The sequence below is a fragment of the Aythya fuligula genome, chromosome 4 (genome assembly GCF_009819795.1).
Source record: "Aythya fuligula isolate bAytFul2 chromosome 4, bAytFul2.pri, whole genome shotgun sequence".
In the NCBI taxonomy this organism is placed as follows: Eukaryota; Metazoa; Chordata; class Aves; order Anseriformes; family Anatidae; genus Aythya; species Aythya fuligula.
The window spans coordinates 64,624,306-64,639,008 of record NC_045562.1 but is presented as its reverse complement, the minus strand read 5'-3'; the positions used below and the strand labels follow the sequence as shown (position 1 = coordinate 64,639,008).

General features: G+C 43.1%; 1 protein-coding gene across 4 annotated transcripts in view; it reads left to right on the top strand.

Moving 5' to 3' along the window:
- The window catches only part of PPP2R2C (protein phosphatase 2 regulatory subunit Bgamma), a 132,269-nt gene extending 122,584 nt beyond the window's left edge, over positions 1-9,685 (top strand). For all 4 annotated transcript variants that reach the window (XM_032186021.1, XM_032186022.1, XM_032186025.1 and 1 more), the window contains 2 exons: positions 477-568; positions 9,195-9,685. In XM_032186021.1, coding sequence (XP_032041912.1) covers positions 477-568; positions 9,195-9,486 — 384 coding nt within the window. In that variant the 3' untranslated portion in view covers positions 9,487-9,685. The remainder of the gene's footprint in view (positions 1-476; positions 569-9,194) is intronic.
- Positions 9,686-14,703: the final 5,018 nt, after the last annotated feature.

Sequence of the window (14,703 nt, the reverse complement as noted above, 5' to 3'; positions counted from 1 at the left end):
GTGTTACCATACACTACAGGTCCTTTTAATAGAGCCAGGTTCTTTCTGCTGCAAGAAGTGATAATCCACTTATCTTGGAATATGACATTTTTGTTACAATTTAAATTAGATTTCTTGCACATTAATTAGCACATCTAGGGTATCAGCTGGTGAAACGTCTTTGGGAATTAGGCTAGCATTGAGAAAATCACCCAAGCAAGAAACAAGTGTGTTGAGGAGGGGTGGTCTGCAGCCTGCTGAGTGAGGTATGCTGCGTGCCTTCCTGCAGCAATAATTCTGTAACACCTGGTTAATTGGGTTGGGGGATGATGCAGATAGCTTCTTTAGAGTTTAAACACAGTACCTGCTGCAGTTACCAATCTGTACAGCATATTTCAAAAGCGAATGTGGGAGACAAAGCAGAGATCGAGGGATTGGTTTGGGAGTTTTGTTTTGCTTTGTTTCATGAATAACAGCAGTTGTTTTCTACAAAACAGGTCCATGATTACCTTAGGAGCAAGTTGTGTTCCCTCTATGAAAACGACTGCATCTTTGACAAGTTTGAATGTGCATGGAATGGATCGGACAGGTAATCCACCCTTACATACACCACTGTCTTCATTTAGCAAAAGCACTCCCATATGATGGAGAACAATCAGAAAATAAAGTATTTTATGTGGTTATTTTCCACATAAATTTATAACCCTACATATCAGTGTTGAGGCTGATAAAAGGTGTGTGGATATTGGTGCAGCTGGGTCTCCAACCTTCTTGTTGGTCTTGGTTCTCATGCCTTAGGGGAAAAAACTTCAAATTCAGTCCTTCTTTCACCAAAACTGTAAGTAGGCTGCAAGAATTAAAATGAATGCTGCTAATTTAATTTACACTGCCCCACCAATGCACTAAGGAGGCTTGTGTGATCCTGCGTTTACACAGGAGCTACTACAGACACCCAGTTCATTTACTAGAAATGGGGAGAGGGGACAAGCAGTCACAGGGACCCACTGATGCTCTGCCACCTTCCCCCTGATTCTTCCAATGCCTACCCCTTGTCAGAGCATTCCCTTTCCTTATATTTACCCAAGATATCCAAGACATGGTATCTTGTTGGATATTTTCATGAGAGATACTAGTACAACGAGTGAGAGAGGGGATTAAATTTGCCAGTACCCTAATCCTAGCAAATAGAGGTGGTACTTTGGGGAGCAGGAATATTGCATGGGAAGAACTGAGCAGCCTAGAGGACCAAGACAATAAAAATGGATGAAATCCAAGAGTATGATGCAAGGTGAGGATTTTAGTTGACAAAAACCACAAACCTTCATCTTATCAGTTGGAAACAACTCACAGGGACATTCATACGCTAGGTGGCTGTGGAAAGGATTAGCTGACTACAGGATGCATGTGAAAGAGAGCACATGAGCCAATTTGAATGGCACACAGTGACTCCAGTCTCTGCAGAGTTTGAAGCCAAGCAGCAAGTGCAGCTGATCAGTTTGGCACTCACAGAGAGCCTGGAACTATGCCTTCAACTCACTTAGCCTCGCATTTGGGAAAAACAGTCCATCTCATTGCATGTGAAACAGGTCTGCCCCCCCCAGGCTGCGCAAGGACTGTGAGACAGGGTGTGGGGCAGCTGTGACAAAGGCAAATGTGATCCTTGGGTGGGCAAGACTGGGATATCCAACAGAGAGGGGAGCAGTGCTGATGTTGTGTTGGGATCTTACTGAAGGACCTTTGGACTACAGTTGCACATTTGTTTTCCCTCATATTCAAGATAGATGAGCTAATCAGGCAAATGGACAGCTGCTCTGAAGAGAGGAGGGGAAGAATTTGTTTTGGATCAGCCTGGCAAAAGAGGAGCCAAGATTATACTTGCTTCTGTTACATACATCAAGGAGGTATATGTAGGGAGGAAGAGGATCTGGCTGAGCTAAATGCTAATGGTAATAGCACAGGGGTGATTACTGCTTGGGCCTACGTGGGGCCAACTTGGTAGTTTGCTCCTACTGGAAATACCAAAATAAAAGCCTTTCTTGAAAATACATGTGAGGCTGATCCCTGCCTAAACCTGGCACTAAAGAACCACGGAATCAAATCGTTCAGATATTTTGAAACTTCAACACTCAGAGGATTTCATGTCCTTTCAGACCGTTTTGTTTTTCCTTAGTAGGAATTCCCAATGTGTCATGCAGGATGGGCAGCTACATGTTCACAGGCTTAGGGTCTTTCTCTTGTAGTTGAATGAAGTACTGCCATCCACACTGACAAGTGAGACCACTATCCAGATAGTTGGTAATAATAGAAATTTTATTCAGTATCAGGATTTAAAATGAGTGTAATATTTTAGTTCATACTTGACAGATCAGAAAGATCGACATAGTGAGTAATTATTAAGTGGGAGCCTTACACCGTGAGAGCTTAATTTGTTGTACTGCCCAAGCGTCGGGGGGTTGTTAGTCTTGCACAATTACCAGATCTGTCACTAAGCACAACACACTGCTCTTGATTGTAAGAAACTGTTGAGTGGAGTAGCTGGCAACATTTGACAAAGGATAAGGGCTCACTTTAATTTAGTTTTCTTTGTAAGAGTCAAATATATTGGCACTGATGTTCATCTCTTGAGGTGAGGAAATTCGTGTTCACTGTTCTGAGCTTCTTGCTTCTGTGCTTGACAAGTATTTTATTGTTTTGCTACACACTGCAAGATTATTTTGGTTTTGGTGGATTGTGATTTAAATTATATTTGGGTACCAGTAACCCTTAAAGAACAGTTCATTTTAATAGTAAAGTCACTTCATGTGGTCCTTTCGGTATGTATTTTTAAAAAAGACCTACTGCGAAAGGTAAGCAATAACCATTAACAACAGTACTCATAAGAGATGCTGTACTATAACATTTATAACAGTAATTCATATACATAACACTAGTAATTGCATTTCTAAACTTGGTATTTTTATCTTTTGCAGACTTTAAAGTTACAATGACAAATTAAAGTGACAGGATTGTTCGGTTAAAAATGAAAGCGTGTTTATTATTTAGCAGAAAATACTTCTTATTAATGTTGTCATTATTAAGGAGTTAATCTAGGCTATGATAGAACCCGATGGTGAGGCCATTTACAAAAAAAAATCAATGTACGTGGGCTCTGATTAGAACGTGATTGATGCTCAGTTACTCCAATGAACAGGAACTAATACGATCAGACAGACCCTATCTCATTTGCTGAAGGGCACATTAATCACTAGGTACTTGGGCAGGAACTGTGGTCAGGGAGGGAGTCAAGCAGGGGTCTTACAGTAATTCAGGCAGATGAGCACATATTATCTATGGTGGAGTATATTACACTAAAATTATGTCATCTTTGTTATGTATACATCTTTATGTGACTATGGAGAATGCGTGAGCTCGGCTTTGTACACCAATTGCATTTAGTCCTTCCATTCACTTCCAAAGTCAAGTTTTTCAATAAGGACCCACAAAACCCTTCTCGGTGCCAACCATACCCCTTCTGTATTTCAGTTTTACCTCAAAACTTAGCACTTACAGAGCTGTTGGCATGTTACAGAAGAACCAAGTAAAAGAAAAAGTGTAGTATATTCTACATGGTAGTAAATGAATACCTTAATTTCTATCTTTTTTTTTTTTTTTTTTTTTTTTTTTTAAGATTTCAAATGCATGGGTGTATGGGAACCTTCCAGGGAGGCTTCTGAATGCCATTGTGATAAGTGATATGCTGTAAGCAGATGAATGAAGTCACGTACAGCTGTTCAGTCAGCCCTTTCCTACTGAACTGTCAGTCATCCCAGTGAAAACCCGTCAGCCTTCACTCCAATCAGGCGGGATTGGCAGGTCCCAGTGCACCAAACGTTAACCATTTATTCCCATCTGGCAGCACGCTCCGTGCTGGGGAGCTAGAAGATATCATTTCGCTATCAAGGCTCAGCACATCAAATATTAGCTTGGAAGGACTCTGGAATCCCTGTTCTTATTTCCAGTGTTATCCCAGCCAACCGTCTCAGGGTGTTGCAGTTCTGACTCTCAAGCTTTTCCATCACATATCCCCAGTGAGTTTAAAGAAGCTCCTTTAGGATGTGAGGTCAGTTGCTTCACTCAATGCAGGATACAGTAAAACTGCCCAGGGTCCCTACAGACCCACCCCATAATGACTAGTCTAGTGGTGAAAGGAAACTTGTTTGCAGCAGTGCTCCTTCCTTTCCCTTCATTGTAATAAATCTCATTATTTATTCCCATGAAGAATATTTTGAAGAGTTTTCCTGGGACAAATCCTTTCTTCTCATAAGATCGAGTGATTGCCACAAAAAGGTCTTTCGGGCTTTGCGTGGTAGTCTCAGAAGACTGCAGATGTGCTATTCTGCGCTGGCAGGTGTGGTATTGAGTTCTTGCAAATGTAGGGCTCAAAGGGTAACTGGAGAGGGGGTTTCAGGTCAGAGAAACGTCCCCTTCCTGTGCTCCTGTGCAGAGACTTACTGCAAGGTCTGGAGACAGAGGTACCCCTGTCCTCAGTGACTGTTACACCCAATGAAATTTCAAAGCCTAATCAATATTGTGGAAGAAAATTGCACTGCAGTTTAGTGTAAGTGTTGAAGGCCTATTCAGATACTCTTGAGGTTGGTGGAATAGGAAATGTGTTGACCTTCCAATAGAAGCAGGATGTTTAAGAAAGGAAAGCTATGCACCAAAATATTGAAAGGCAGATGTTTTATGGTATCAAGGTGCTTAAAGATGCTGAAGACATCAGTAGTTGCTACGGTGCTGCTGTAGACCCTAAAACTCTGGCCCTAAATGAAACCCTAGAGGAACAACTACTGGTGTCACGCAAAATAAAATAGTTCTCTGTAGGTAAATGTCTGCCCGTTTAGGTCTGTGTATTCTTCTTGCACTGCAAGTGGGAGGAACTTTTAGTCTCAAGTCCTTTGCTCCAGAAAATTGTACAGATGGGGATTTGATTATTACTATTTTTTTAAACAATAGAGTTTACCTGAAATATTACTGGCTACTGGATCAGCAGGGTATGGGTGAAGAAACCGCTGCCCAGTGGGCACTGGTTTAAGAGGCAGCAGTTAGTGTTGTGCTGATTTGAAGCAGTCCCTCCTGCTGCAATGGGCTCCAGTTCCTGGGATTTTGTGCTAAGGTCCTCAGGCCCTGTGCTCTGAGTGCCCAGCTGTCCTGCTTTCAGTTAGGACAGAGAAACCAGGACACCAGCTCAAAAGCAGATTACACACATGTTGCACACAAAAGTCTCTTTTACAGCCCATGGCAAGAATTCATGTGGAACAGATGAGCAGTTGGGCATCTCCCTCCCTGCACCCCCTGATGAGCTGGTAGGCTTTGTATGGCCAGACAGGCTCTGCTGATCTCCTAGCACCCTGACACTTCTGGGGCCACTGCTACCAATCTTCTGCCAGATTCAAGGGCACAGGAACCACTCATTTGTACCTGCTGAGAGAGGAAATCTGCCCATCTGCTGCTTTGTTCAGCCTGCAGCCCAAAGGAGAAGGCACGGGTAGCAGCCCGAAGCCCCTGAGAGCTGAGCAAGCTGTCTGTGAGGGTAAGCTGGAGACAGTGGGAGATGGCAAGGGATGAGTGAGCAGTGAGACCCCCAGGAGTAACATGAAGAGCAAAGAGGAAGGAAAAAGGAACAGACAAAGGGAAAAGACAAAAACAAGCAAAAGAGACAGTAGGGAACTGGGACCTGAAGGTAAAGCTGGGGAGGACACATCACTGGCAGGGAGAAGCAGGATAAAGGGAAATGGAAGAGAGGGGAATAAGAGGATGTGGAAAAGAAAAGACGGGGAAAGAAAACCTAACTGCAAAGTGTGTAAAGACTGCAATTTTGTGATTAGAAGGGGAGAAATAGAAAGAGAGAACAGAAAGGCAACTAGGGAGGGAGTGAGCAGAAAAGTCAATATAATGAAAGTAGGATTGGATTCCACTGGATTTTTTTCCTTCCTCCTTTACCTCCTGTAAAGAGAATATATTTGGTCTGCTTTTAAAGGAAAAAATAACGGGTAAGGCTTTGGGCACCAGTGACCCAGGGCTGTGGGACTTAAGCATGGCAGTGAGATACCTCAGATTGCCTCCTTGGTAAGGAAAAATGCCAGAGTGTCAGTGCAGGCTGTAAGAATTACTCACAGCTAATGTTGTCGTGTGTGCATATGTGCATGTGGCTCTTTTTTCTTTTTCTTTTTTTAATCTTTCTGCCTGTGGCTGTGGTGGTTTGCATGGAGTACAAATTTACTCCTGCCTGAGCCATCAGTCCACTGCTCCTCAGGGGCCACTGCTGTGTGTTTTGAGCCCCAAACACCCCTGCCCAGGTGAGGTGGGACTCTGCCCATGCTTTGGAGCAAAATTCAAGGAGTTGAGGCAGAACTTTTTGGGGCTGCTGCCTTACACACCCATGAGTTTGTGTGGGGAGCTTTGGGTGGAGAGGGCTTTGGTTTCTTGAACCAGCGTGGGGTGCAGGCACTCGTAGCACTGCTGTGCCCAGCACGCAGTCTAGAAATACAGGGTAGGCACTTCCTAGACTCAGCTACCATTTTAATTCTTGTACATATATATATTTATAATCCTCCTTATCACATACATTCCATTATTGTATGTTATATTTTCCTGAACAGGAATAAATTGCAGGGTTACAGCTAGTTCTTGCTCTCATTTATTGTTATTTTAAGCGGCAGGTAAGGTTATAATCCATCTGGGTTTGTGATCTTGAACACAAACGGGCACTTTCTCATTTACATAATGCTATTTTTTACTGAGCCATTAAACTACAGAAAAACAGGGCCAGCATGAAAAGTAGTCATCTACATATGTTAAAAAAAGCCCTGCAATAAATCCAACCGAAGGAAACAGACTTTTAAAAATATGTGAGTTGAAGAAATTAAAAAGCAAATGGACTGTAAAAGCAGCTTTACTGCAAGCAAAACCTAAAAAAAGATTTTTTGACAGGCACTTCTTTGTGCAGTTGGTGCATTGGTACATTGCCTGCATGAAAACTGCTCCCTGATGGCACCTGCCTGCATCTGGTGCAGGCTCCTTATTCCCGGGGGAGCCGCGTCCCAGCCAGCACAGCTCTGCAGCCCATGGCACGTGGTGCCCTGCTCTGGGAGCCTGTTTCAAAATTTTGCCTGAAGCGGGGGGGGGGAGGGGGGGGGGGGGAAGAAAAGAACAAACCAACCAACCCTACCACAGTACTGTCAGCATCGCCAATTGTGTGTGTTGGTGCTGAGGTATAGAATCACCTCTGCTGTTTCGTGTTGTGACCAACTGTTGTAGCAGGAGCCCTAATGGCAAGACACAGTGATTTGGAAGGAGTGAAGCATTAGATTTACTGCTGTTGATTCAATTTCTGAACTGGGCACTAATCTTGATCAATAGGCTTTCTGCATTTTTTGGGGTTCGTTTTATCAAGCTGTCATACCGACTTTTTTTTTTTTTTTTTTTAAAAAAAAAAAAAGCATGCGAGGTTGTTTGTGTGGGCTTAACGAGCAGAAGTATGCCAGGCCTTTGCAAGTGGGGAAGCTGAGGGAAAAAAATCTCTGCAGACAGCCCTGCTGCAGTGAGCCTGGGCTGGCTGTAACCACCTATGGGCCCTGCCTCTCCCAGCCACACTTGGCTTGGCAGCAGAGCAGGAGAAGAAGCCCTTGAGCAAGCGGAAGGCTGCGTGCCACCAACTAACACCAGGGCAGGGGGGAGCTGCCAGTCCTGCTGGTGACTCTGTGCACATCCAGCTCCCCTGAGCCAGTCACCCTAAGGAGTCCCCGAAGGAACAGAGCAGCTGCCGTTCAGTAGCGGTAGTGCAACCGCAGTTAGCTCCACAGCTTCGTTGGTGGGTTTGGGGTATATTTCTCATCGGTATTACAGCAGCTACTGATGACCCCAGGTGTGATCAAGGCAATGCTGGCTGGGTCTGTGCATGTAGTGTTAGACAGCTTCTGAATGCAGGGGCACCATCTCTCACCAGCTAGCATGACCAGCAGAGAGCACACGGTCTATGACTCTGACTTCCCCCATCGTTCGTATGCAGCTGCCTCAGGGCCAGCCCACAGCTCTGTGCAGCTCCCCCCAGGTGGGATACCACAGCCAAATGCTCCAGCAATGCGGCTGTCAGCTGCGATGGAGATGAGTTTATTAAATGCAAGGCACGTGACATACGCTCTATTGTGTACCAGAAAGGCAAATATTTACTGGTTGCCCAAGTCTTTCTTAAAATCGAAAGCTTCTTCCATAGAGACCTGACAGTTCAGGGTGGGTTCCTCTTCTGAAATGGGAGCACAGAAATTCACTAAATTCACTGTATTTGGGGCTGGGATGGGAAAGATGAGAGGAGTGTGGCCCTAGACTCAGATAGGGAAAAAGTTTGCAGAGGATGAGCTCTTGAACAAGGCTCTAAGATCCATGATTATGCTAATCCAATAACCTGAGGGCCATGGATGAAATCCTGAATTCATTAAAGTCAGTGACAAAATATGCCCCCCTGGGGAATGAAGCAACTGGAAATTCATTATTTCAAGCTACAAGCTGATTAATGGGGTAATTTTTATACAGGGTGAGGTATGCTTTTGTCCCTTTCTCCCAGCCTCAGAAATATATCCTGACTTGATGCTTCAGTCAAACTTTATACAGAAGATAAAAGAATCCTATTTATCAATATATTTATTTTTAAGAAGTGTATTTAGATACAAATTTTAATAGTGCCTACACTTTCTAACAGGTCTATGGCTTTGAAAGGAAAAGGGTTTATTCTGAAAAGAAATTTACTTCTGCAAAGCTCTTTTTTTTTCCTTTAAGAGTGTTTCTGGAATCATGGTAATCTCAGCTGTCAAAAAAGGTAAGGCTCTGGAGAAAGAAAAAAGCCTGGAACTATGACCCTTTAAAGCTTGTAAAGAGCTGTAGGGTAATTAAAAAGAACTTAGGTGAACGTGTCACTTTTACTGTCCTGTGAAGTCAGTCTCATGATGTCAGGGCCCTGACATGATTTTTTGTGTGAATGCTTATGGAAGCCAGTTCTGGGGTAACTGGAAATTTAATTGAATACATTGGAAGCAGGAAAATCCCACGCTTTGTACTGTTTCTGGAACCAGAAGCCATCTTATTCTAAGGTCAATGTTCAGCTGTCTCCATCCATTCACGTCAGTAGACTTCCCCCAGCCTGCTGTTTGATCATGTCTTTTTTCCCCCTCTCTCCCCAGTGTCATCATGACAGGTGCATATAACAACTTTTTCCGAATGTTTGACCGAAACACCAAGCGGGATGTTACCTTGGAGGCATCCCGAGAGAGCAGCAAACCACGAGCCATCCTTAAGCCCCGGAGAGTCTGCGTCGGTGGCAAACGGAGGAAAGACGACATCAGTGTTGACAGTTTGGACTTTACGAAGAAGATCTTGCACACGGCGTGGCACCCAACCGAGAACATCATTGCTATAGCAGCGACAAACAATCTGTACATATTTCAGGATAAAGTGAACTCAGAAATGCACTAGATTTATCAATATCCCTCTCTACTTACAAACCAGCCTCTTGAGAATTGTAGAAGGATGTGATCCTCACAAAAATTGTGGCTTCTGTGGTGGGATTTGTAGGTTGCATCCTTTCATCCCTCAGCCTGTATCATTATCGGTGGCGAGCCAACTATTTTCCATCACTGCAACTGTATAAGTAAAAGGCACGACTGCAAATCCAGCACTGTGGTCTGTATCGGTTCCTTTACCAAACAGGGGTGTTTATTTATTTGGGGAGTGTTCCTGAGGAGGGCTGGGACTCCTCAACTCCTGACACTCCTTTTGAGGGTCTCAGTGGTTCACAGGACCATGCTGTTCTGGTGCACTGCCTGCTTTTGCAGTCCATGGCATTTACCACATTGTTAGAGCTTTTTGCTTTATTTTATTTTACTCTTTTTAAGTAACATTTCTGTCTTTCAATCAAGCCAAGCCTGTTTGTGAGTGGATGAACGAATAGCTGCATCCCTTTAGGCCACATGGCATGGTGGAAGGGCCTCCAAAAGTCCTGCTGGTGGAAGGCTGTCCTGTCTCACCTGCCTCATTCCCTTCTCTACACCATCTATTCAGTATTTATTCACATTACCAACTGTGTGCTTTAACTTCCCGAGTGAATAAGTGACAGACTGATAGAGCTAGCCAGCTTATTTTGAGAAGTTCATTCTCCATCAATCTCTTTGCTCTGTTTAAAACAATAATTAGCATCCTCACCAGGTGGAGGACTATTTAAGACCTTGGTATTACTATTCCACGGGGACTAGCTGTTTAAACACAGCCTAGCAGAGTTAATACATAAACCCACACCATTGTCTGGGGGTTGGAGTTCTGGAAGTCTTGGCTAAAAATGCTGTCCTTGAAGGCAAATTTCAGCTTTAGTGGAAGCAAAGTCGCATCACTTCAATACACCTCAGAAAATCCCTTGTTAGCTTTTTACAGCATAATTATTTTCATCCTGGCATTTGGGGAACACAGACAATGCCACAATCTCTGTCACTATAAAATAAAGGTACTGTGAGATGTAGCATTGCTCAGTGAATTTTAAAGTTTTGTTTTGTTTTTTTTTTTAAAGTCCACTGCTAGATGACAAAGGTATTTCTGGAAAAACAGAAAAACACAAACCCTCCAAACCAAACCTGCTTCCACATAAATACATTTCTGTGAGATCTAGCTCTAAGAGAGATCTATCACTATTTCCAAATGAATAGTGATGTAATGGCAAATGAAAGTACAAGGAATTGATGTACCTCATTCGGGAAGCATATGGGAAAAGCGTAGTGGGCAGGAAGTCCTCTTCATCCAGGGAAAAAAAATCGTTGGCCTCCCTAATAGTTCTGGCAGAAAAACTGATATCCCAAAGGATTTCTTCTAAAATCATGAATACAAGAGCACAACTGAGATGACCTGTTAATCTGCCCATATTAAAACTCCTCAGAAAATAAATAAATAAATAAATAAATAAATCTCTAAGCCATTATGCACTGATTTCTATGGTGAGTGGAGAATGTACTGATAAAGAGATCTGCATGCTTTTGTACTTGGGTTTGGGGAAAAGGGTGGGTGAAAGTCTGCTTTCAAGAAGTAGAAAAACCAAGTCTACAGCTCTTTTATAGGACATCTTAACACAGCGCGTGAAATCTGTATGTTTGAAGTTTTCTACATCAACGCTGTAAATTTTGAGTGTAGAAGCACAAACGCATGTGCATCAGTTTCCAGCCATACTAAACACATACGGTATGAAATGTGTAGGTTAATTTTAAAGGGAATGAGGAATGTTTGTTTATAAAATACTGTATGCTCTAGCAGGCATGGACAGTATATGTACATATTTATTCTAATGAAATTTAACAAAACTGCTTTTTTTTTTTTTTTCCTTGTAAAAAGGTTTAAGAATGTGGTAAATTGTATAGAAAAGTTGCTAATGCCAAACTACCGCTTCAAGGGTGTCATACGATTTCTTTGACTTTTGGCCTCCTCGTTAATCTTTGCAGCTCAAAAAAAATAAAATTAAAAAAAAAAATGCTATGAGCTCATATTGGCATTTACAGCTAGAAGTACTGTAAAACATATATTTAGCTTTTAACATTCTCAAGTAAGAGTCTATAGATAACGTTATAAAGCAGATCTTAATACAACTTTTTTTTTTTTTTCTTTTTCTTAATTTGAAGTACCTTACTCTGTTACAGCTCTGGGTACCAAAAAGATCTTGTTAAAATTAAAGAAGTAAATATATCTTTGGAGCTTTATAAAACTAATGAACTACCCAACCAAAATACCATGAAGTGATTACAGAGGAAATAAATAGAAATCTTTCAAAGACCAGTATTCCCTTCACGTCTCTGACTTTGCTACTACAGCTCGGTTGCCTGGTCTTCTTGAATGTATGGAAAGTTAACATCGTCATTGTGAACGTTTCCAACTTTCTTTCTCTTTTTAGTTTGAGCTTTCAGTGGTGTAGAGTAAGTGATGGTAAAGTTGGTAAACCTGATTGTTTTGAAAGCTGTTGTTCATGGCTGCATTCTTTGTGTTGCACAAATTAGCTAACTGTTGTTGAATAAAAATATAAATATGTTAATACCAGCTTTTTCAATAAAACTACAACAAAAAAGGCATAAGGAGATGGCTTCAAGGTACAGCATATTTTTAAGCTAGACACGAGAAGGTTGTTTAGCTCCTATTACAAGGGAGTAAGAGCCACAGTTAGGGGGTCAGGGTAAACGCGTAAGATAAATTAGGGATCAGGGTAAGATCGACACTGGCCCAGGTGAAGAACCAGGGGGAGGGCAGCAGAGGAGCATCCACCTCTCTTTTTGTTCTCCACTCAGGAGAGGGGCTGAACCTCAACAAGCTGGTTTGGCACACACTTAATGATAGGAAAGGACTCACTTCCCAGCCCAAACTGATGCCTGAGCCTCCCCTAGCTACTGTGGTGTTTACCCCAGACCTTGGTCTTTTCTTTTGAATCTCTCACCCTGTCTGCATGTTATTTATGGAGCCACGGGGTTGGAGACGCCTCCTGGGCATCGGCACGTGTGAGTTACACCCTGAAATGTTAAGTCCTTTTTCTGGATGTGGACCAGAATACATTGCCTCAGCTGTTAGATTAGGCAGGGTATTGCTTTGCACAACTCCCCCAGAGCTTACACGCTAATTCCACCCCCCTTTCCCCTTTCTGGGAAGACACAGTCAATCCCACTCATTTAGATGGGCAAATATGTCTAGGCACTGCAGCGAGAAATCTCGGCTGAAAATCAACACATCAAGCAATTCACTATTTACCTTTCCAGTTTCCTTTTTCATCCCTAAATGCCCAGGACAAGCAGGAGCCAGATGGCTAACTCTCCTGCTCTCAAAATTGTCACCAGCAGATTTAGTAGCCGCATACGGCAATCTCACTCTGCATGGAGTGGGGGTGTGGGGAAATGCTGGCAGAGCCACCTGCTTCTCCCATGTGCAGCCAGCAAGTTGTCTTGCTCTCAGGCAGCCTTACGTCCTTTGGTCCCTGCCAAGGCTGTGGTTTTCAATCCCTGGTGAAGGGAAGTATAAGGATTGTTCACCTTCTACGTCCAATTTTCAGTAACATTATTACCATCAATTTGCTCCCACTCCCAATAGTAATCCTTTTCCATTTGCTGTCTTCTCAGCAAATTGCATTAAGTCTAAAATTAGAGCATGAATTCACTTATCTTGCCTGTGTGGCAGAACCTCAAAAGGCAACAGCATTACTAGTGTGGGTAGAGATTCAAAAAAATTGGCCCTAATTTTATAAGACGCTTGGGACAGGGTATGTGTCTTTGGTTTTGTGAAGCCATGAAACAGTCTGGATGTTTGGTACATGACAGCTTGACACGCATGCTGGAAAGGTTTGCTTTCAGAGTGAAAGCTGTTATTAGCAGCAATTTTTTTTTCCTTCTCTCTGAAGTTGGACTCGGATCAAACTTCTACTCACATGAAAGTGAGCACAACTCTTTAGGCACTTCGAGAGCCTAAGTCAAGCCTGAGACATGAAGCATTTCATGTGAGGCACCTGACAGAGCAAACTCCTGAGCTCCCTCAGCTCTAAAAGCTCCCCTGAATACAGATCAGCCAGTCAGGGTACAGATAATTACTTGTCTTGCCATTTGCTAAGCAGAGACAGTCAATGAGTAGGACAAGATACTTAAACCAACAATTCCATCAGATAATTATTTTAATTGTCATGGTGACTATATATATTCTTTGTATAATGTGGCTGCTAAAAAGAATAAAACCTACTGTAGTGACTGCTAAAGGATGCAGGGTAGCACTAGTCATACTAGTAGCATGGGCATGCTGACCCAAGATAGCCCGACAGCTCTAACCTCAAATTCAGGACCAAAATATTCAGCTGAGAGTGCCCCAGTGAGAGTCTTTAGCAGGGAGAACCCCAGAATAACAAAATACTGTAGCCTCCTTCTGAGGGTCAGTGGCTTTCTCATTGTTTCTCCAATTGGAGGAACAAATCCTGGGAGAAGTTGATTGTAAATGATAAATAATTCAGACTGGAATTAGGGTGTCAGACTGGGGGTAGAGGGGGTGGTATCCTTCCCTGCTCTACCTATAACACAAACACTGACTCCAGAGTGGGATCTCCCTGTCAAGAACTTACGCCAATATTCCAGCCTTGGCAGGCTACATCTTTTTAATTCTTCCTTGGCAAGGCTTGAACCCACCCAAACATCCTTGTGGGTTACACTGGGCCGAGCTCCTTCTCAGTTAGTGGGAAGACATGGAAGGAAGCAGAGGTTTCCCTCAGATACAAGCAATGCTGGCACTCTGGTCTGTGTAAGACAGGAGCGTGCTCACCGTAAGCGTACTTACACCTTGGGTTGGCTCAGGGAAGAGGCAGGGAGGAGAATGTCGCTGTTTCAATTATTGGCCTCTGACATCTCTGCTCACACCTCCCGGAGACGAAGGGCTGCAGTCTCCACTTCTCACAGCTATTGATCCAGGCCTCTGCAAACCCAGAGAGACGGTGCTGCAGCAATTGCACTCTGTCAACAGCATTACAGTACTCTGCAACCTTAAACAGCTAAAGGCTTACTTAACAGCAGAACGCAAGCTAAGCTGTACTGTTTTATCCCACCTTCCTCCACACACTTTGCAAACAAGCAGGGCTCGGCTACGCTTCTTTTTAAAATGTTTGGTTATTTTGGGCTGTCACTGCGACCTTGCTACTGAGCTTCC